This window comes from Triturus cristatus, chromosome 4_1, assembly GCF_964204655.1.
Source record: "Triturus cristatus chromosome 4_1, aTriCri1.1, whole genome shotgun sequence".
Lineage (NCBI taxonomy): Eukaryota > Metazoa > Chordata > Amphibia > Caudata > Salamandridae > Triturus > Triturus cristatus.
The window spans coordinates 10643423-10664883 of record NC_140585.1 but is presented as its reverse complement, the minus strand read 5'-3'; the positions used below and the strand labels follow the sequence as shown (position 1 = coordinate 10664883).

At 51.1% G+C, this 21461-nt stretch overlaps 2 protein-coding genes across 2 annotated transcripts in view; one reads left to right on the top strand and one right to left on the bottom strand.

Moving 5' to 3' along the window:
* LOC146839290 (uncharacterized) overlaps positions 1-21461 on the top strand; it is a 191198-nt gene that overhangs the window by 39015 nt on the left and 130722 nt on the right. The window lies entirely within an intron of this gene.
* Positions 1-21461, bottom strand: part of LOC146839292 (uncharacterized) — a 132866-nt gene that overhangs the window by 23027 nt on the left and 88378 nt on the right. Inside the window, exons 2-3 of the mRNA XM_085650302.1 lie at positions 13643-14328; positions 12485-13462 (exon numbers count right to left, since the gene is read on the bottom strand). Coding sequence (XP_085506428.1) covers positions 12485-13462; positions 13643-14328 — 1664 coding nt within the window. The remainder of the gene's footprint in view (positions 1-12484; positions 13463-13642; positions 14329-21461) is intronic.

Here is a 21461-nt window from a genome sequence, read left to right as displayed (position 1 = left end):
GTCCGCAGGGCTCGGAGGGTTACCTCGTTGAGGTCGAGCCGCGACGAGGTCAGCAGGGCTCCGATGGTCACCCCCTTCGAGGTCGAGCCGCGACGAGGTCAGCAGGGCTCCGATGGTTACTCCTTCGAGGTCGAGCCGCGACGAGGTCAGCAGGGCTCCGATGGTTACTTCTTCGAGGTTGAGCCGCGACGAGGTCAGCAGGGCTCCGATGGTTACTTCTTCGAGGTTGAGCCGCGACGAGGTCAGCAGGGCTCGAGGTCCGCGTTTCAGGCAATGAGCCTCTCTCCGTAGAGTCAGCCGCGATTCGATCGACTCCAGGATACAACTACTGTCCTGGTTGTGGGTTGCCCCAGATATATGGCTGGAGCCCTTTGATGTCCGGACCCTCGCGCCGGGGGGGGCGGAGGGGCCGGGATGGGAGAGTCCAGACACCCAGCGGGGGGTGGGGCCATCGCCCAGGGAGGCCGGAGGGCGATCGAGCCCAAGCGTCGGGGGCCGGCGGGAGGCCCCATCGAAACTCCCCTCCTCCGGGATCTGTGGAGTGGCCACTCGACCCCCTTGGGTCGGGTCTTGACGCCTCGATGTCGGGGCTTCGCGGGGACCAAGGCCCGGGCGGGCCGCGTCGCGAAGGCTGATGCGGGTAGCGGGGTACAATCTCGGGGGGCTTCGAAGGGTTGGGGTTGCCCCCGTTTGGACTGGTAGGAGGGTTCGGGACCACGCCACGAGGCCGGGTCCAACAGGCGTCCCCCCAGCAGAAGGCAGGGAGAGTCACCCATCTTCTTGGGTGTTCTCCTCGCCGAGGCGGAAGAAGCGAGATAGGCCGTCGGCGTTGGCGTGGTCGTTGCCGGGCCGATGGTCTACAGTGAAGTCCATCCCCTGCAGAGAGATGGACCATCGCAACAACTTCGGGTTCTCGCCTCTCATCTGCATTAACCACCGCAAGGGCCGGTGGTCGGTTTGGACCCGGAAGTGGGTGCCGAAGAGATAGGGCCGGAGCTTCTTGAGGGCCCACACCACGGCGAAGGCCTCCCGTTCAATGGTGCTCCATCTTTGCTCCCGGGGCAGCAGGCGCCGGCTGATGAAGGCCACCGGCTGGTCAATCCCCTCAGAGTTCACTTGGGACAAGACAGCCCCGACTCCGTATTCCGAGGCGTCAGTCTGTACCACGAACTCTTTGCTGTAGTCGGGAGCTTGTAGCACGGGGGCGGTACACATTGTTGTCTGGAGGGTCTCGAAGGCCGCCTGACAGAGGGGCGTCCAGTGCACCTTCTTTGGTTGTTTCTTTGAGGTGAGCTCCGTGAGGGGGCCCACAATGCTTCCGTAGTTCTTAATGAACCGCCGGTAATAGCCCGTGAGTCCCAGGAAGGCCCTGACAGCGGTTTGGGTGGCTGGGGGCTCCCAGGCCATGATGGCGTCGATCTTTGGCTGGAGGGGAGCCACCTGGCCACTCCCCACTTGATGTCCCAGATAGGTTACGGATCCTTGGCCTATCTGACATTTGCTGGCTTTTATTGTGAGCCCGGCCCTTTGGAGGGCGGTCAGAACCTCCCAGAGGTGCTTCAGGTGTTCGGCTCAGTGGCTGCTGAACACCGCAATATCGTCCAGGTAGGCGGCGCTGAATGCTTCTAGGCCGGCCAGTACTTTGTTCACTAGTCTTTGGAAGGTCGCCGGGGCATTCTTCATGCCGAAGGGCATCACTCGGAAGTGGTAGTGGCCATCGGGGGTGGAGAACGCAGAACGCTCTTGAGCGCCCGGGGTGAGCCTGATCTGCCAGTACCCGGCGGTGAGGTCAAAGGTGCTAAGGTAGCAGGCTGCTCCTAGGCGGTCGATCAGTTCATCTGCCCGAGGAATGGGATGGGCATCGGTTTTGGTGACGGCATTTAATCCCCGATAGTCCACGCAATACTGGAGCTCCGGGATGGTGCCCGGGGCGGCCGCTTTCGGCACCAGGACCACAGGGCTGGCCCAGGGACTGTCGGAGGGCTCGATGACCCCCAGGGCCAACATCTTGGCGACCTCGGCGTGGATGCAGGTCCGCACCCGGTCGGGGACTCGGTAGGCTCGGTGTCGCACGGGGGGACTGTCCCCGGTGTCGATGTCGTGGACGCACCATCGGGTGACTCCAGGAGTGAGGGAGAAGAGAGCAGCGAAGTGATGCAGCAGTTCTTGACACTCTTGGCGCTGTTCCGCAGTCAGGGTGGCGGAGAGGATGACTCCCTCTACGGAGCCGTCCTTTTCGGAGGTTCTCAGGAGGTCGGGTAGGGGCTTGGAGTCGTCCTCGGCCCCATCGTCCGTAGCCATCAGCAGGCTAAGTTCCGTTCGGGCAAAGTGGGGTTTGAGACTGTTGGCGTGGAGGACCCGGAGGGGGTTCCTCGGGGACTCCATGTCGACCAGGTAGGTGACGGGGCTCTTTTTCTCTACCACCTTGAAGGGCCCGGTCCATTTATCCTGGAGAGCACAGGGGTCAACGGGCGACATGACCCAGACCTGCTGGCCTGGCTCGAACTCGATGGAGGAGGCGTTCTGGTCATACCAGCGTTTCATTTCCTCTTGGCTGGCCTCGAGGTTGGCTTCGGCCAGTTCCCTGAATTTCTGGGTTTGATTTCGCAGGGTCAGGAGGTACCGGTAGACGTCGGGCGGAGCATCCCGGACGGTAGTCTCCCAGCCTTCTTTGACCAGGCTGAGGGGGCCCCGGACAGGGTGTCCGTACAAGAGTTCGAAGGGGCTGAACCCCAGAGACTTCTGTGGGACCTCCCGATAGGCAAACAGGAGGCAGGGCAGCAGGACGTCCCACTTGCGTCTGAGGGGCTCCTCCAGGCCCTTGATCATTCCTTTCAGTGTCCGGTTAAATCGTTCGACTAGTCCGTTCCCCTGGGGGTGGTATGGGGTGGTGAATTTGTAGGTGACCCCGCATTGTTGCCACAGGGACCGCATGTACTTTGAGATGAAGTTCGTGCCTCGGTCGCTCACGACCTCCCGGGGGAACCCCTGGCCTCAGGGTATCGGGTGGCGTGATCGACCAGGACGAGGATGAAGCGATGTCCTTGGGAGGTTCGAGGGTCCGGGGGCCCCACGATGTCGATCCCCACCCGCTCGAACGGGGTGTTTACTATTGGAAAGGGCTGGAGCGGGGCTTTGACTTTTCCCCCACTCTTCCCGCTGGCTTGGCAGGTCGGGCAGGTGCGGCAATGGTTGTCCACGTCCTTCCGCATTCGGGGCCAGTAGAAGTGGGTCACCAGGCGGCTGTAGGTTTTGTCTTGCCCCAGGTGTCCGGCGAGGGGCACATCATGCGCCAGATTGAGGAGGAAGTCTCGGAATCGGAGGGGGACCACCAGCACCCGGCTGGCCCCCAGTTCTGCGGTCTTCTGTTCGCTGTAGAGGAGGTCATTGTCCCAATAGACCCAGTGGGTCCCTGGTTGTTCTCCGGTGGCCTGGGCGGCTGCTTGCTGTCGGGTCCCTTCGAGGGAGGGGCAGGTTTTCTGTTCTTGGCGGAACTGCTCCCTGGTGGGGCCACCGTCTTGGCGCCATTGGGCGAGTTCGGGTAGGTCGCCGAGCGCGGCAACCTCGTCCGGGGGGACTTCTGGCGGCCCGGACTGAGCGTCGGCTTCTTCTTCGACGGGGGGGGGGTGGCGGTTCGGGCCACTCCGGCTCCTCGGGGGGAGCAGGTGTGCTCGGCTGGATGGCCCTGGCTGTCGTGGACCGGGTGGTTGCGCAAACCCACTCGGGCAGTCCCAGCATTCCCAGATGCTCTCGGCGCTCGACGTGGGCCCAGGGGGAACTTTCCAGGTCGTTCCCCAGGAGGTAGTCTACGGGGGCGTCATCGCGGACGGTCACCTTCAGCATGCCCGACACTCCCCCCCCACTCGAAGGGAATCCGGGCCATCTGGCACTAGCTCTCGGTGTTGTCTGCCGACCGGACGGGGCACAGTACATTAGGCAGGATCTGTTCGGGGGTCACCAGGTGGCAGCGGACGGCTGTCACGCTGGCTCCGGTGTCGCGGAGGGCTTCGGCCCGGCGTCCATTAATGGTGACCCACTGTTGATACTTCTGGGTGTTGCTCGGGATGGGAGCCCGGGGCACCATTTCCCGGCTGCCCAGGCATACCAAAGTCATGGCGGCGGGTTCCCATTCGGTGGGCTCTGCGTCGTCGTTCTCTTCATCTTCTCCCCCTTCGCACAGGGCCGCGGCCGCCAACTGGCGGGAGGGTGGCCCGGTGGACCCGGCTCGTCGGTTCACGGGGCAGGTCGGGTCACTGGCATAGTGCCCTGGCTGTTGGCAGTTGTAGCACGTTACCGTCGGTCGAGGCCCTGGTCGGGCTAGGGGGGCCCCTCTTCGGGCGAGGGATGTGCAGTTCAGGGGGCGGACCCCGGGGAGGACTCCGGGGCGGCCCGGCTGGAAAGTCTCTGTTCCGGTTCGCTCCCCCTCCTCCGCCGCGCTGGCGGGGGGGCCCCGTGGTGTTCCGTTGGTACTCCCCCATCGAGTTCCGAGGGACCCGGGTGTTCACCCATCGATCGGCCTCGGCGGCGAGCTTCCGCGGCTCGGTCAGCTTGCTGTCGAGGAGGTGCTGTCTCAGCTCGACAAAGCAGTTGTTGGAGAGGTGTTCCCATACAATGAGGTCGAACAGCTGTTCGTATGAGGTTACTTTGCTGCCCTTGATCCACCCTTCCAGGGCCCTGCTGAAAAAGTCTACGTATTCCACCCAGGTGGTGCCGGGGAGCTTCCTGCAGTCCCTGAAGCGCTGGCGGTACATCTCTGAGGTGAGACCATAGCGGGTGAGCAGGGCCTCCTTCATATGGTCATAAGAGGTCATCACTGCGTCTGGGAGCTGTAGCAGGGTGTCTCTGCCTTCGCTGAGGAACCGTCCCCATAGGCCGGCACCCCAATCTTTCCGGGGTACCCGATGGGCGGTCATGGCAAACCTCGTAGGCCTTGAACCATTGTTGGATGTCGTCGTTCTTGTAGTACTCTTTGACGACATCCTTGGGGATATGTACTTTTGCCTCGGCCGTCGGAGGGGTGTCCCTGTTTCCGGGGGCGCCGGTCTCTCTATTTTGGGACTTAATTTCAAGTTCTTTAAGGCCCCGCTCATGCTCGAGGGTTAGCCTCCTCTCTTCCAGTTCTCGGTGCCGCTTTTTCTCTTCTATTTCTTCTTGCAACCGCAGTTGCTCCAGGGCCAATTTCTTTTCTGCTAGTAGGAGTTCGCCGTCCAGGCGGAGTCGGGCGAGCTCTAACTCTCCCGTTCTCGCATCTCTTCTGGGGAGAGGCCGGTCTCCATGCTAGTTCTTCTCCCATCTGCTGGGGATGCGGCTGGTTGCTGGTGCACGCTTGGCACTGGGTTTTCTTCGGTTTGGGGGGAAGCCGCTTCGGGCTCTACCCAGGCCCTTAGGGCTTTTTGCAGGTCTTCCTTTGTGTTTAATCCGGTGGTCGCGATGCCTTTGTCTTTACAAAACTGTTTTAGTTCCTTATGGGTATATTCCTCCAACCGTTCTTGTTGGAACTCCGCGGTTGGGGTTGTCTCTTGGTTGCTCATAGTTGCTCTGTGTCCGGGTAGGTAGTGGGCGAATTACTCGCTGTACGATTTGCGTCGGGCTCGGATCGCACCGCTGGCCACCAATGTTAGAAGGGCGACCTCCGGGGAGCTAGATGGTGTCGGACTGACCACCCCGAGAGGCACCGTTCCGTTAGGAAGTAGCCAAGCGCCGCTGAGAAGCCTCCTGGGCGAGGTCCTTCTCCTAGGATCGTACAGCCAAGTAATCCCCCCCCACCACAAAAGAACACAACAAGGGTATCAAATCTTACAGGTCTTTATCGGTTGCAAATGGCAGGTTTCTGTGGCAATATTTACAGGTGGATCGAGGGATCCCAAGAGTCTCGGGGTCGTTCAGGGACGGGGTAGCGGGATAGTCTCAGTACCAGCCTGGTACGGGAACACCCTGCGCTCAGCTCTCAATCCTCGAGCTGGGGGTGGTTCCGGGAGCCGGGACGTCGTCCGCAGGGCTCGGAGGGTTACTTCGTTGAGGTCGAGCCGCGACGAGGTCTGCAGGGCTCCGATGGTCACCCCCTTCGAGGTCGAGCCGCGACGAGGTCAGCAGGGCTCCGATGGTTACTCCTTCGAGGTCGAGCCGTGACGAGGTCAGCAGGGCTCCGATGGTTACTTCTTCGAGGTTGAGCCGCGACGAGATCAGCAGGGCTCCGATGGTTACTTCTTCGAGGTTGAGCCGCGACGAGGTCAGCAGGGCTCGAGGTCCGCGTTTCAGGCAATGAGTCTCTCTCCGTAGGGTCAGCCGCGATTCGATCAGCAGGGCTCTCGACTCCAGGATACAACTACTGTCCTGGTTGTGGGTTGCCCCAGATATATGGCTGGAGCCCTTTGATGTCCGGACCCTCGCGCCGGGGGGGCCAGAGGGGCCGGGATGGGAGAGTCCAGACACCCAGCGGGGGGTGGGGCCATCGCCCAGGGAGGCCGGAGGGCGATCGGGCCCAAGCGTTGGGGGCCGGCGGGAGGCCCCATCGAAACTCCCCTCCTCCGGGATCTGTGGAGTGGCCACTCGACCCCCTTGGGTCGGGTCTTGGCGCCTCGATGTCGGGGCTTCGCGGGGATCGAGGCCCGGGCGGGCCGCGTCGCGAAGGCTGATGCGGGTAGCGGGGTACAATCTCGGGGGGCTTCGAAGGGTTGGGGTTGCCCCCGTTTGGACTGGTAGGAGGGTTCGGGACCACGCCACGAGGCCGGGTCCAACACTGATATTACATTTTTTTTCGGAATGCCGGAAAAGGGGACCATTAGTCTGAGAAGAAGCTACATACGGTTGCTTTCTGTTGCAGGGAATCCCAGCCCACAATCAGAGCCTGAGAAGTCTCTTCCCAGTGTATGTTATTTTTGAAAAGTAGTTTGGCCACGCCGCCGTACTTTGACTATTTTCCTCAAGATAAACACTAGTAATGCGACCAATAATTTCCAAATCAGCCTACGGGCTTGCCGTCTTTCACGGTATTGGGTGTAAATGCCTGTGATGTCCTGATGGTTTTCTGCTTCAGTATGGCTGTGCGCAGGCAGCATCGAGGGCGCTGGCCTTGCAGGGCGTGAAGGTAATTTTTCAGCCCTCACACACCTCCTTCACAGCAGGCACCAGGTGTGGGAGGGGTCTCCCCGCACTCAGGTGTGTTATTTATTTATTCATTTCGTGTTTTATATATCGCGAACATGACCCAACTGGGTATCAGAGTGCTTCACAAATCTATAGCATTGTACTTCTGACATTTGGTTTGATTAGTCCTTTAAACAAACTACCAAGTATATATATTCACTTTTAAGTGGAAAGCATTTCTACTTTACAAATAATACATGTCCTAAACATTACTAGAGATCAACTTGCATTACAATAGTATGTGTCCTAAATATTACAACATGTGACATTTTAGAAATACATGTACTAAGAATACCTCATGTCATTTAGTACAGTGGATTGTACGTAGCAAACAGACTGGTTAAAGAATATATATCTATTATCCTATACTGCTTTCGGCCCGGAAACGTTGTACAGATGTGGCAGGGTCGCGTCATGATGATGCTGGTGAGAGCTGCCAGAAGATACTTCAGTGGCACGGCCCTCTGCACATGCCAATGTGCCCTCCACCCCAAGCCGTCCTTCCATTACCTTAGGTGCCAACTTTACAGTCGACAGTGAAGCTTCTGGTCGGCAGCCGCAGACATGAGCACTTTAGTTGAAACTGCTGCTAACATTATGCGAAGGGGAGGTGGTGAAGGCAAGAAAATGAAGTAATTTACTTTTATAAATAACAAGCTAGGAGAGGCAAGCAGCGATGAGTGGGACGGTGAGAAACTGGCTCTCTTACTTTGAAGTCAGAGAAAGAACAGGCGTTTTAGGGGAAACATCATCTGACATTTGATCTCGGTCTGTGAATGAACAGCAAATGTGACGAAATAAGAACAAGAATTACAGCCGTTTACAAAAAAGCTTGGAGCGAGTGTAAAAAGTGCTCATATGAAGTGCTCTTAGACAAAGAAAAAGAAAAAGTGCCTAAAGCAGTTGATAATATGGGACTATTGCAAGGATACAAGTAACGGGACGCTGCTCCATGGGAGGGAACAATCTACGAAAAGGAGGGACAAGTAGGAAAGATTAGCCATTTGGAGGCAAGGCTGTTTAAAGGAGATTCGAAGAAACAAATAAAAAGCAATGGGTGGGCAGTAAGCCCACAAAGTAAAGCGCTGTTGCGGCAAGACCTAAAAAAAAGAACTGTGCTGATATTTCAGAATATCTCAGAATTAGTACAAATAAAGCACATTTGTTTTGTATTACTGAAGTGTGGAGAACAATATTTGAGTATGATTGAAACACATCAATACACTAGGGGATGACATTTGCAAACATTATCATTTATGTGCAATAAAACCATATTTCGGTGTAAATGTAATGATCATTTCAATTGAAAATGTGTTGTTTGTAATGGCAGTGCGCTACCACACCAAGTATACTCCACACTACGCCAGTCAACTCCACTCCACTCCACTCCAATCTATGCCACTCACTCCATGTAACAACACTCCACGCCCCTCTACTCCACACCACTTACCCAACTCCAATCCACCCCACTCCAAAGTACCCGAATCCATCCCATTCAAATTCACCCCATTCCAATCTATCCATTCCCAAATTAACCACTGAAATCTAATCCACTCTAACTCAATCTACCCCATCCCACTCCAATCTACCCTAATACACTCAATCTAACCCAATCAAACCCACCACACTCCAATCTACCCCATTCCACCCCAATCTACCGCACTCCACTCAGATTTACCCCACTCTGCTCCAATATACCCCAGTCTACCCCACTCCATTTCAATCTACCCCAACTCTAATCTACTGCAATCTGACTTCACTCCAATCTACCCCACTCTACTTCAGTCCAATTTACCCAACTCCATTTCAATTTACCCCACTGCAATCTATCCAACTCATCTACACTCCTACCACAATCTACCCACTCCAAACTACCATAATCTACCCAACTCCAATCTACCATAATATACTGCACTTCACTGTAATCTACCCCACTCCATCTAATTTATCCCTCTCCACTTCATCCAATCTACCCCACTCCATCCAATCTACCCCACTCCATCCAATCCACCCCACTCCATACAATCCACCCAATCTACCCCATTCCACTCCACCCTAATCTACTCCTCAACACTCCACTCCAATCTATCCAATTCCACTCCACCCCACTCTACCCAAACCTACCTCATTCCAGTCGAATCTAATCCACTCCACCCAAAACGTACCTATTCAAATCTACCCCATCCAATCTACCCCACTCCATTCAATCCACCCCACTACAATCCACCCATTCTACCCCATTCCACTCCACCCTAATCTACCCCACAACACTCCAATCTATCCAATTCCACTCCACCCCACTCTACCCAAACCTACCTCATTCGTCAAATCTAATCCACTCCACCCTACTCCAATCTACCCTACCCCACTCCACCCCAAACTTACCTATCCCAATCTACCCCATCCAATCTACCCCACTCAAATCTACTCCAATCAATTCCACCACACACTACCCCACCCCAACCAAATCTACCCTACACCACTCTATACAACTCCACTCCATTCTACTCCAGTCCAATGTACCGCAATCCAAACTACCTCAATATACTGCACTACTAATCTACTCCACTCCAGTCTTCCCCACTCTACTCCAATCTACCTCATTCCACCCCACTCTTTCCCAATCTATCCCACTCCAATCCATCCTACTCCACCTCAACCTACTCCACTCCACCTCAATCTACTGCACTCCACCTCAATCTGCTCCACTCCACCCAAATCTACCCCAATTCAATCTACCCCACTTGACTCCAATCTACCCCATTCCACTCTACCCCAATCTATCCCCGTTCTATCTACCCCACCCGACCCCATGCCACTAACTTTTAGCCATGCCGAACAGCAGTCACACTGGTGTACATAATGGCTAAAACTCATTGCCAAAGTCAATAGCTTTGGGCTAGGAGACACCTATTTGCTTTGCCAATGCTTGTTTTCAGTGGGTTTTTTTCCCCATCATATACACATGCAACAGTTCCCTGCAGCCAACTCCAAGCAGGCACAGGTGTTCAACGGTGCCTGGGCACAGCAGGGGATTCCCTGAAGGGCCTGGCTTATGTTTATTTATTTTTTATTTTTAAGGGTTCCCGGACACTTTCTTGGGGTTCTCGGACCCTTGCAAACTTGTGCATCCTTATTGGACATCGATGGGGTTTCAGACCGAGCAGCAGGTCTCTGAACATCACAAATGTCCACCAGGGTACAAGGCCAATTACTGGGCCTGCGCAGTCACCTGCCTAAGGTTTGCAGACCTCAAGGGTCATGATGTGGAATCCAGCCTCTGTCTCAAAATCAGTAATGTTTTTCTACATTTTAACATCAGGCAGCCCCTGTGCCAGGGAGAGACAGGATGGCACCACAGCTCTTTATGGCTTCTTTAGTATTCTTACAGGATGCGGGGAACAAGTCTCTTCATCATGTAATGGTTCGAGATGTAGCCAGCCAATCAGGCAGCTTCAGGTCCGCAGACCCAACTTTGGGTTTACGTATCCGAAATGGATGGGCGAAAAAGCTCCCTCATCCAATCAGATGCAATATATTTCTACATTTGGGTCCGCGAGTCCAGGTGCACGGACCATTCATGGGCTAAAGGTCCATCTAGCTCTATCTTAAATGACTAGTGGCTTAATTTGAGAACCACAAAAAATCACTGCATGAAACTAGCCATGCCAATCCCAAATAGTTTTGTGCAGATTCATTGAACTGTACCAGAGTTATTATATGTATATATATAATTATATTCCATGGGATTCTGTAATCCCTGTATAAATGGCAGTCTCTATTTTCTTTATAATCAGCAATTTGTGACGCACCAAATCAGAGATTATGAAGAAAAGACGTCAGAACTCGGCTTTTATAAGTTATTACAGTCGAGTCCTGAGGGCACAATGCCTGCTGCCAGCAGCTGATGTGAAAAGAAGGTCAAATCACGAAGCATAATTGAAGCAGCTGTTTAAAGCAACAAACAGAACTTTGCTTGTATTACTTCTGCTGTATGTTACTAGCTTACTATGAGAAGCAGAGGGAATATGTTTATTAGTTTCCTTAGATAAAGGAAGGGTGGAATCTTTCTGAATGTTTCTACACGTTCCGAACTACTGCAGCTTTTTTTAAATGGACTTTTATTGAACTGTTTCTAATATCTTTTTGGAAGAAATATCTAACAGTTTTTTAATGTTTACTTTTGCACAACAGGTTTTATGTTCATTCTTCATGTTTGCAAACATGTTAGCTGTTGCATATGTAGGAGCTACGTACCAAGGTTTGTGGCAAAGGTGATGGTGTGACCATGTATTATACAGGATAAAGTACCACCTGGTGCATATTATAAGATTATTGCAAGTCACCTCAGAGTTCCATAACCTTATAAAGGAACTCTTCAAGTGAAGTTGTAGAAGGCTCTGTTAAAACACCTTAATGGGTCTTTAAACAAAATCAGAAATTCACTTAAAAACAAGGGTAAAGTGTATATATGGTTAAGACTTAAAGCCGAACAAACTCCTGAAATTTGCAAGTTATGGTTAGAACCACAATCCGTAACTCGCACTATGGGTGTGCAAACCCTAACTCAGCATGTTACGTGTGATGATGCGATGACATTTTCATACTTAAAGAGTTTGCTAAAGGCAGGATGCTGCTGTAGGGAGATCATGGCTACGTTTGTCTGCCCATAAAACAATTAACTCTCTTTACTGAGCTAGAGGTTGGGGTGAACTCACAAGTTACACATAACCAATCACTTAGTGTATCTGTCTATCATGAAGAGGTGTGCACTCCTGGAGAACCCTGCAGTGACAACAACATCCCTTGTCGGCCCTGCTGTTGAGGCCGAATACAGACTAGGATTTTTATATCAGGAACTGGAAAGGAGACGACTGCGTCTTACCCAATGTAAATATGCAACAGGAAACAGTTCCCTCTCTAGACTGCGCATGTCTGCGATTCTCAATGAGCACCACATCACTTGCATCCGACTATTACGTGTGATTCTGGCCAGTAATTCCTCCCATGAATGGCGCTATTTCTAGTTCCTCAACCTGGAATGGGGACGGACAAGGAAGGACGAGGGCTACTGGCCTGCTTGTCTCATGCAGAGTCCCATAACCAGGCCTGTTTCTGCACAGGAAGGATGCAGTCCTGTGTGGAAACAGAGGAGGAGAATGCAGGGACACATCTACCCCCAGCGTACTCATACTCTGGGGGTCAGTATCGCCCAGTGGGTTCCATCCAAGCCAAAATTATCCCCTCGGAGACTTAGTAAAATCTGGACCATACGCATTTTGAAGAGGTTATATGTGTTAGTTGCTCTCCGAGAGTCCATTTATAGCGAAACACATACCTGGGGTGGCTTCGAACAGCAATAAATGTGACTTTGCATTTCCTCTCTCCATTGAGTCTTCATCTGCACTATTTGTATCCAGTCCTAGGAATGATGGAGGCACAGACTGACCCCGCTCATCAGGACAGGGAGGTTCTAGCTTGTACTTTTGATCTGAACCATGTGCATCAGTACAAGTCTGTTCTAGCTTGTCTTTCTGATCTGGTTCCTGTGCTTCAGGGCGCACAGATTCTCTCTCTCGATCCTGTGCCGCAGTGTGCAGTGGTTCCACTGTGTTGTTCTGCTCTGAACCCGGTGCATCAGCACAGGTCTGTTCCAACTTGTCTTTCTGATCTGGTTCCTGTGCTTCAGGGCACATTGATTCTAGCTCGTAGTTCACGTTTGGATCCTGTGCATAAGGAAGTTCCTGCTTCAAGCATAGGTGTTGCTGGAGGCACTGGGTTTGTTGTGACCCCAACTCATCAAAGGACAACAGCTCAGACTCTAAGTGTTCATCTGATGACATCCCATCAGGTGACATGGGTCGTAGACGCTGGTTCTCCTGGGAATCTTGGCAATCAAAACACATCAATTCTTCCTCCAAGGGATCATCAGGTCCCTTCCCATCTGGTAGCACGGGTTCAATACAGTGGTTTTGCTGTGGTTCGCGTCCATCAGGAAATAGTGGGCGTAGGCAAAGGTTCTGTTGTTGGTCCCAGCTATAAGTAGACAATGGGGATGGTTCTTGCTTCAGGGGCTCATCTGGTTCCCTCTTTTCTGGGAACGCTGACTGTACGCTCTGGTCTTGCTCTGGTGCCTGCCCGTCAACAAATTCTGAGTGAAGACACAGGTTTGCCTCCAGTGATCTGCCTGGAGGATCTGTCTGAGGGCCCCTGGATGGAGTACAATCCTGCTGTAGTCCATTTCCATCTGGAAACCCAGGCTGCAGGCACTGGTCTCGCTTCGACTCGTGTACATCTGGAAACCCAGGCTGCATGCGCTGGTCTCGCTTCGACTTGTGTACATCTGGAAACCCAGGCTGCATGCGCTGGTCTCGCTGCGACTCGTGTACATCTATAAACCCAGGCTGCATGCACTGGTCTCGCTGCAACTCGTGTACATCTGGAAACCCAGGCTGCATGCACTGGTCCTGCTGCGACTCCTGTATAGGTTGCATGCACTGGTCCTGCTGCGACTTGTGCACATCTGGAAACCCAGGCTGCACGCACTGGTCTTGCTGTGACTTGTGCACATCTAGAAACCCAGGCTGCACGCACTGGTCCTGCTGTGATTCATGTCGATCTGGCAACACTGGCTGTAGACAAAGGCTTGGCTCATCAGGGCGCACATAAACATAGGTCGGAGAAGAGAGTGGACAGTCCTGCTTTGGTGCATGCCCATCAGAAAATACAGTCTGAAGACACAAGCTCTGATCCCCTGGCCTGTCCAGTTGAGGTGTCACAGGAGACCGGCTAACAGCACAATCGCTAATGCTCGCCGGACAGACCACCTCCAAAGACACTGCACCATTATCTAGGTAACCTCGATCCTTTTCTATCCAGATTTTCTTAATCAGCCCAGCGACTCTTGAAGGGACGTCCTCCACAGTGTTCAGCAAGTTATCCAGTTTGGCTTCCAACTCCTCCAGCATGGATAAAAGGATAATGTGCGGCAGGTTCTCCGATAGCGGTTCCAGGTCCTGGTCCCTCTGAGCATCATTTCGGGATCTTGAAGCTGAGACGTCATGGAGAGGTAAAGATGGGACTGTGGCTCTTACGGATTCACGTGAACACGGCGCAGTCGCTTTCTCTCCTGGAGCCCGTCTTCTGCCCATTCTGGTACTTTGATTTTCACGTCTCAAGTGTCTGCAGAGGGGAGGAAAAGAGAAAAGACAACACGTTATCACAGGACAGCTGGGTCAAAATACTCCTTCCTGTCTCACCAAGCCCAGTGTGATCAGAGGAAATCGCTCATTTCTAAAACCAGAAAAAAATGAATCATTAAAATTTAACAATATCCATAACATAGTTCATATATTATGAAAGGCACTGATTTGAAATTTGTTTCCAACGCTATGTCTGTTCCTTGGTCTGCTCAAATTGACTGCGCTATCTTTCTCACTTGCAGTGTACACCTCTCTTTTGCAGTATTCGGTTCAGTGACTGAAGCACGCGCCAACATACCGAACCTCCACAGGATCTACAAAATGCTTGTTATGTCATTGCATATGTAGAGCGTATGTTCAACCTGGGGTTTCTTGGCACTGAATCAGAAATACATAAAAGAGGAGACAACAAACCATAACGGAGAATAATCTAGTCTGAATAGGTTTGTGGGTTGACAGATTTCTGGAAAAACACTTGAAGTTAGATTCAAATGGATTTAGCCGGGAGAGAGATCCGTATGAAGGAGCTTGTACCAAAGCTGCGTCCACCTGATCTGATCTTCTGTACTTTCGGAATAGAAAGTAAATTCAAGTGAGATTTCTGGTTTGGTATGGGTGTATGCATTTCCACCTGGTTTACAATGAAGTGAGGGGCTAGACCTCTCAACCCTTTAGAGCTGAGGCAGAGGGTCTTAGAGGGGATTTGTTATTTTAATATAGGTGTGGCGTGTGTCCACCTCGGTAGATGATGTAGTAAACAAGCTGTGTCGCTGTGAATCACTTGTAGTCTATGAATGGTGATACTGGGTATTCTTACATATACTCGGTTGGCATAATGCGATCTAGATAGGACTCCGTCGCCGCTATTGCTTTCCTTGCCTAAAGTGGGAGGAGGGGGGTTATTCTCTTAAGTAGTTGAGACATAAATCTGCATTTAGATCCTACGGCTCCAGCAGCCGGTTCTTGCTAAGATTCCTATCGATGATCACTCCCCGGCTCTTAACTGCGGGTTTAGGCTTCAGTAATAATCTCATTTTTGTTGGTTCCAAACGTTGGTCTTATTCTTTCGAATTACAATCTCAGTTTTGTCAATATTCAGTTTTAGCTGATTCAACCTCATCAAGTAATCATCAAATTGCATCATATTTTGAACCTGGAGTGGTGAGGCTGACATTCCATCGATAAAAATTAACAACTGAGAGCTGGTGTGGGTATAAAGCCTGGAACCTCTTGAAGACAGTTCTCTGACCAATAGGTGTTGCAGGTTAAGGGAGCAGAGGTATTGGCCTATAATTCTTGTTTATATCCGGGACTTCTCCCTGGTTTTTCAGTAATGTGAGCTCTACAGCTTAAGCGGCTGAATTGATGAAAACGCTCTGCAGGGGATTGCTCAAGACATGGCTTTTCGACTGAGACGCAGCACCCTCAGCGCCCAGATATCCTTGGGGTACGCTTTATAAATGCTGATTGATTGATTGATGAGGTCAGAGATTCTATGACTGCTGGAGGGCAAGGGTCAGTTGGTGACCCGGATTTGACCTGGATCATAAATTCATGGAGCTTGTTTGTTCTAACTAGGATAGGGTGGTAGAGATCTTTCATACTTACCTTCAGGACTACTGCTGCTGTATTTGTTTATACTATCTTTAAAGAACTTTTTTGTTAAGTATTTAAATTGTCACAGAATACCTCGATAGGAGTCAGGGAAGTTCTCATTTCATCTGGGGGCGACAAATCATTCAGGATATCAAAAAATTATTTTTATTGTTTGCCTATTAAAAGGGCTTTGCATGTGCGGTTTTGCCTTTATGTTCTGCAAGTTCCGTTTTAAATGTGATTTTGCTCTCTTCATCATCTCTTTCCCGCCAGTGTCGACGCAATGCAGGTTTCACCCTCCTTAACTCTGGCTTGTACCAGGGCACTGGTCTGGTGCGGTTTATAACACGCTGTTGGATTTGAGGGATGTGGGTCACTAGCGTCTGAGCCACAGAGTTGATTATTTTTCGTTAGAGAGAATGTCTTCAATTGATGGTAAGGGGGGGGAGGGGTTTGAAAGTGTTGATAACACTGGCTCTGTATTTATTTTTCGCCATTTGCATGTGGTTTTAATTTCCTGCTTGTGGATGAAGTTAGAAAAATCTACTGGACTACAAAAATGTATCAAATAATCATTGGACCATGTGCAAGGAGGGTTGATTATATTGGGTCGATTCAAATTATACAGTCAGATCAGATCTAAGGGATTTCGTTTTATGTGACCTGAGCGTGTAATGTGTTGGTGTAAATTCAACATCATTAACTCAGCAAATTCATTATCTTTAGGGTCCGAGTTGAAGTCATCAATTCCAAAATTGAGGAAGGGAAGCAGATCTGCACCTTCAGTTTGAGTAATTTGTAAAGGAGATGTGTGGATCCACGGGTGAATAATTGCTGATATCTCTCTCCTTCCTCTGAGCTCGTCCTCTTTGGGTCATCTTCGGGTATGGCTTCTGGAGATCTGGAGTTGATCCCTCTGACAACCAGGTTTCAGTTAAGAACAGTATACCCGGCTTAGGAGATTCTAATAATTTGAGTATTTCCACCTTATCTTTGCCTTGGGAGGGTGGGTTTAGTAAAGCCGCTTTTAACGACTCCTCAATCTGAGGATGCAGAAGAGTCTTATTGTTTGTTGGTCACAGTGAGGGCTGTTGAGTACCAGATTACTCTATATGTGTGGCTGGCATCCATGCCATTTGCTTTTAAAGATGAGACAAGCATGGGGGAGATACTAAAATCTGTGTACGTGAAAGACAATAGATCGTATGCTGAATATGAGAAATATTGAGGATACTACCGGACTCCTGGTCCCAGCGGATGCGGCCGGGCATGCCTGGGAGCAGACAGGCTTGTCTTTGGCAACATTGGGTGATTTTAATGGAAACATTTCTAATTCTTTACTGCATTCATTTCGGAATTCCGTCCTGCCCTATCCCAGCGTCAGTTTTCCCAGACCATATCAGAACTAATAAAAGAGGGAAAATCATATTGGAACGAATCAATTAAATCAACGGGATAATTTGAAACGGGAGAACGAGAGGAGATGTGCCAAGTTCATATGTGCGGAAGGGTCCATCAGGGCTATCTAGACTGGACTATATTATCAGCAGTTACGACTTATTCAATACATTTCGCAGTTTATCTACACAATTTGTCCAAAGCAGTGACCACGCAATACTTCACAAACTTAACAAAAAACACCAGAGCACATCATGTTTGAGTTACTCTTATCCTTCGTGCATTAGGCACTCTTCTCGTATTATCGAGTTCCCCATCAATAAATATCATGTAGCTGTACATACGAGAATAACTGTTGCAGAAGAGTGCCTAAGTTAGATCGCTGTCACTTATTGTGGATTCAGAAATTGACGCTCTAGGTGGATGAGCTTTGGACACCAAGGTTGCACCTGATATTTGATCTATTTTCCTGTTGCTGAAGTAATACAATAAGGAGACACTTTGACGTGCAGGTCATTTATGGCATATCCACCTTGTTTTACATGTACCACGCAATGCTTCGTCTGGAAATAGATCTCCGTCTTCAGGCAGTTTCTATATGGTCTTTATCGCATGGTAGGGGAGAGGTATTAGTCAAACAAAAGCCAGACCAAATATTTTGGAAGAGCGAGAATTTGAAGCAAATTAACAAATAAATTAATAGGATAATTGAGTTCCTGTCACTTGAGTGAACCAACAAGAGAGCCAATCCAATCTCCTAGTTTGAAAGTACTAAAATCTTGATATCGAGTACTAAGCGGAGGAAGACTCTTCCCATTAAAAATAGTCCCTTAAAAAAAGAAAGACTCAATAATTAACCTCCTTTCTAGGAAATTAAATAAGATAAACAGGCCGCAATTTACAAACTTCTCTCCAGCTAGGAAGGCCGTAATTTCCACCCTGAAGAAAAGGGGAAAAAGGCTCTGCATGAAAGAAAATAGAACAAGAATGGACAGATGCTGGGTAGACCTGCAAGAAGCAGTGCGACAAAAAACACTAAGGCCTTCTGGGGCATAACTGCAGCAGCCAGTGTAAATAAAATATCCCTGACTGCAACTCCAGTCACACAAAAAGAATGGGTTGCTAACGTATCCAAACTGTATGGAAAAAACTATTGACATTGGGAAATCTCTATGGGATGGAACCTGCAGCGAGATCGATCAGCAGAGAAAGTTGCCTACTGAACACCAAATTGCCGTATATATAAGGAAACGAGAGATACAGCAGCAATGGGACCAGACAGGATCCCGGGGAAGGTCCTAAAAGAAAACATCGAAGGAGTACATTCTTGACCCCTCGATTTATGTACTGCTACCAAACTGGCCAAATTCCAAGCTCATGGACGGGCAGTATAGTGGTCCCTCTTCTGAAAAAAGGTTCCCGTTTTACCCCGAATAATTATCGCCAAATTGCCCTCCTTGATGCTACAGGAAAAATATTTGCGGCCAGCATTTTCGACCATCTGAACGAATGGGCCACAGTCAGGGGGGTAATTCCTATGGTCCAATCAGGCTTCTGTCGAAATCACTCTGAGATCGATAATTCCACGCAGAGGTCTTGGGACGGGGTGATGTCTTTGGCTTTGCTGTGTGGGTTGGTGAATTCATGAATAACCTTCAAGAGTTGCTTGTAGTAGGTGGAGATGTTGTAGGTGGTGTAGATTTCGGGTGTCTTGGTGTTTCTCCAGTTCTTCTCCAGGCATCTGCAGGTGCGTCTTGCTTCTTAGAGATTGGTGGTGAACCAGGCGGCTTTCCTGGGGCGCTGTTTGTTGGACTTGCGTAGCGGGACAAGCTTGTATGCGCAGTTGGAGATCCATGTGTGGAGTTCTCTGGCTGCGACGCTGGCATCGGATGTGTTGGAGGCCGGGGTGGTGGTTAAGGTCTGGCGGCAGTGTAGGCAGGAGAACTGGCCGTGGGTCATGTTTGGTGAGGCCTGTTGTCAGCCTCTGAGTTTTCCGTAGTTGAGTGCGTGGAGGGTGGCTGAGCTGTAGCAGTGGATGGCTCGAGATCCAGGGTTCCTTGCGCTGGTCGTGGTCAAGTCACGGACGGACAGACGCAGATGGGCTTGGCTTAGGTGTGCCTTCTGCACGCCAGCGCCGCATGTCCGCTGCGCAACTGTACAGCATCCGCCATTTAGGAGGGGGGAGGAACGATCAGCTGGGAGGCGGCAATGGGTGAGGACAGGGGTGCGGGGCCACAGGGGCAGCAGCGGCAGGAAGTGCGGGCTCCGAGAAGCCTAAAAAAACAGATCACAAGTTAAAAACAAGGGATATCTAACTGATGTAATCATGCTATGTATCCTAACGAGGTAGGAAGGTGGGAGGGTGGGTAGGATGGCTCCAAATATAGAGCAGGGCATGGGCGGATTGGTATGCCCACTCAAGTGTGCAATGACTGTTTGGATGGCCTGAGTGGGCCTTCCAAAGCAGTCATGCGCACTTCCCTGTTCGCAATGCAGGCTGCATTACAGCCTGCATGGAGAACACGGCTACCCCTCCGGCCCCTGGCTGAATGACTTGTCCCGTTGCCGATTACCAATCCTACCGCTGCATCACAGCGTTGTGATTGACTCGGGGGAGAGAGCCTGGCTGCCTACTTCCTTTTCCTGGAAGCAGACGCAGGAGAGTAGGAGCTACAAAGACACGGTACACCGCTTCGAGGTAAGACTTCCCTCAATAAACTTTTAACAACACACGCTCACACACACATCCCTGTGTGTACCCACCATCCAGTGTTATTTCCGGCATTCACCACCTCACAGCTGTCCAGCACACCCCGCACTTCTCAATGGTGGCCACTGTGCCCACCAAAGGCACATATGTAGTTGCGATGCATGCCATCACCTCGCATTCCATTTCCATGCATACTAATACTAGGCACATTGCAACAGTAGAGTGGATGTTGCATAGCGGAGACATAAAGATCACTGTTCCCACTTCAGTGAGTGCAACCCAAAACTAACCTTTGCACCACAAACCCAACCGTGAACCCTGGAATTCCTTTTTTGAGCCCCCAATACACGCACAAATATCACATTTGAGACAAATGCACCACCCATTTTTCATATTTGACCCCAACAAACACCCGATTTTTCATATTTTACACCCAAAACACCCCATTTTTCATATTTTACCCCAACACCCAATTCTTCATATTTTACCCCAAAAAACACCCCATTTTTCATATTTACCCCAAAACCCTTACACACCTGAGAAACTTAAATGACCCCATTACTGACCTCACAATGTTGTGATCAAATGCGATGTTCAGGCACCCGCGTTGTCGGAGTTGCGCTGTTAACGATGTACTATCTGCATTGTAATGGTCATCTCCCGTGCCAAAGGCAACCCATTGGCTACACCGTTTGCGTCCGTCTGCACCTGGACCTCGCTCAGCACCAAGGAGCATTCTTCTTGGACACTCCACTGCTATGACGCCAGCACCCTCCACGCCATCAACCCTGGATGCCACCTCGCCTGCCAGGACCAACCTCTGCTCCATGCCGGACATCGCCTTCACCATCACTGATAGCTGCAGTGACACCCACAAGGAGCACCCCGACCGTCAAGGAGGAGGCATTGCCGTCACCTACAGAGGCACACTCCGACTGACAACGCACTCTAATGTGCCAAGGGTGACTATGGACCACGTCAACTCCCAGATCCAGACCAAGCCTAGGAACATCCTCTGCGGCATCCTCATGTGGAGGCCCCCCGGGCCATGGCCCCCCATTCTCAGATACGATTGTAGACCTCATTGCACCCCTGGGTCTCCCATCCACCGACGACATCCAACTCGGTGAACTCAAGTTCCACCTGGACAACCCCAGTGACCAGAGACCCACCCCCTCCTGGGAAGGGTCACCAAAATCAGACGCAAGCAGCAAGTCACCTCAACAGGCCACATAGCAGGACACACCGTCGAGCACATCACCTCAGCCAGCGGGTACTTCAACTACAGCCAAAACACCGGACTCTCCTGGACCGACCATCATTGGTAACTTCACGTCTTCACCTTGCCCACCGGACGCCAACGCCATCATTGCACTCCCTCGCAGCTGGATCAAGGCCACCGAAGAACA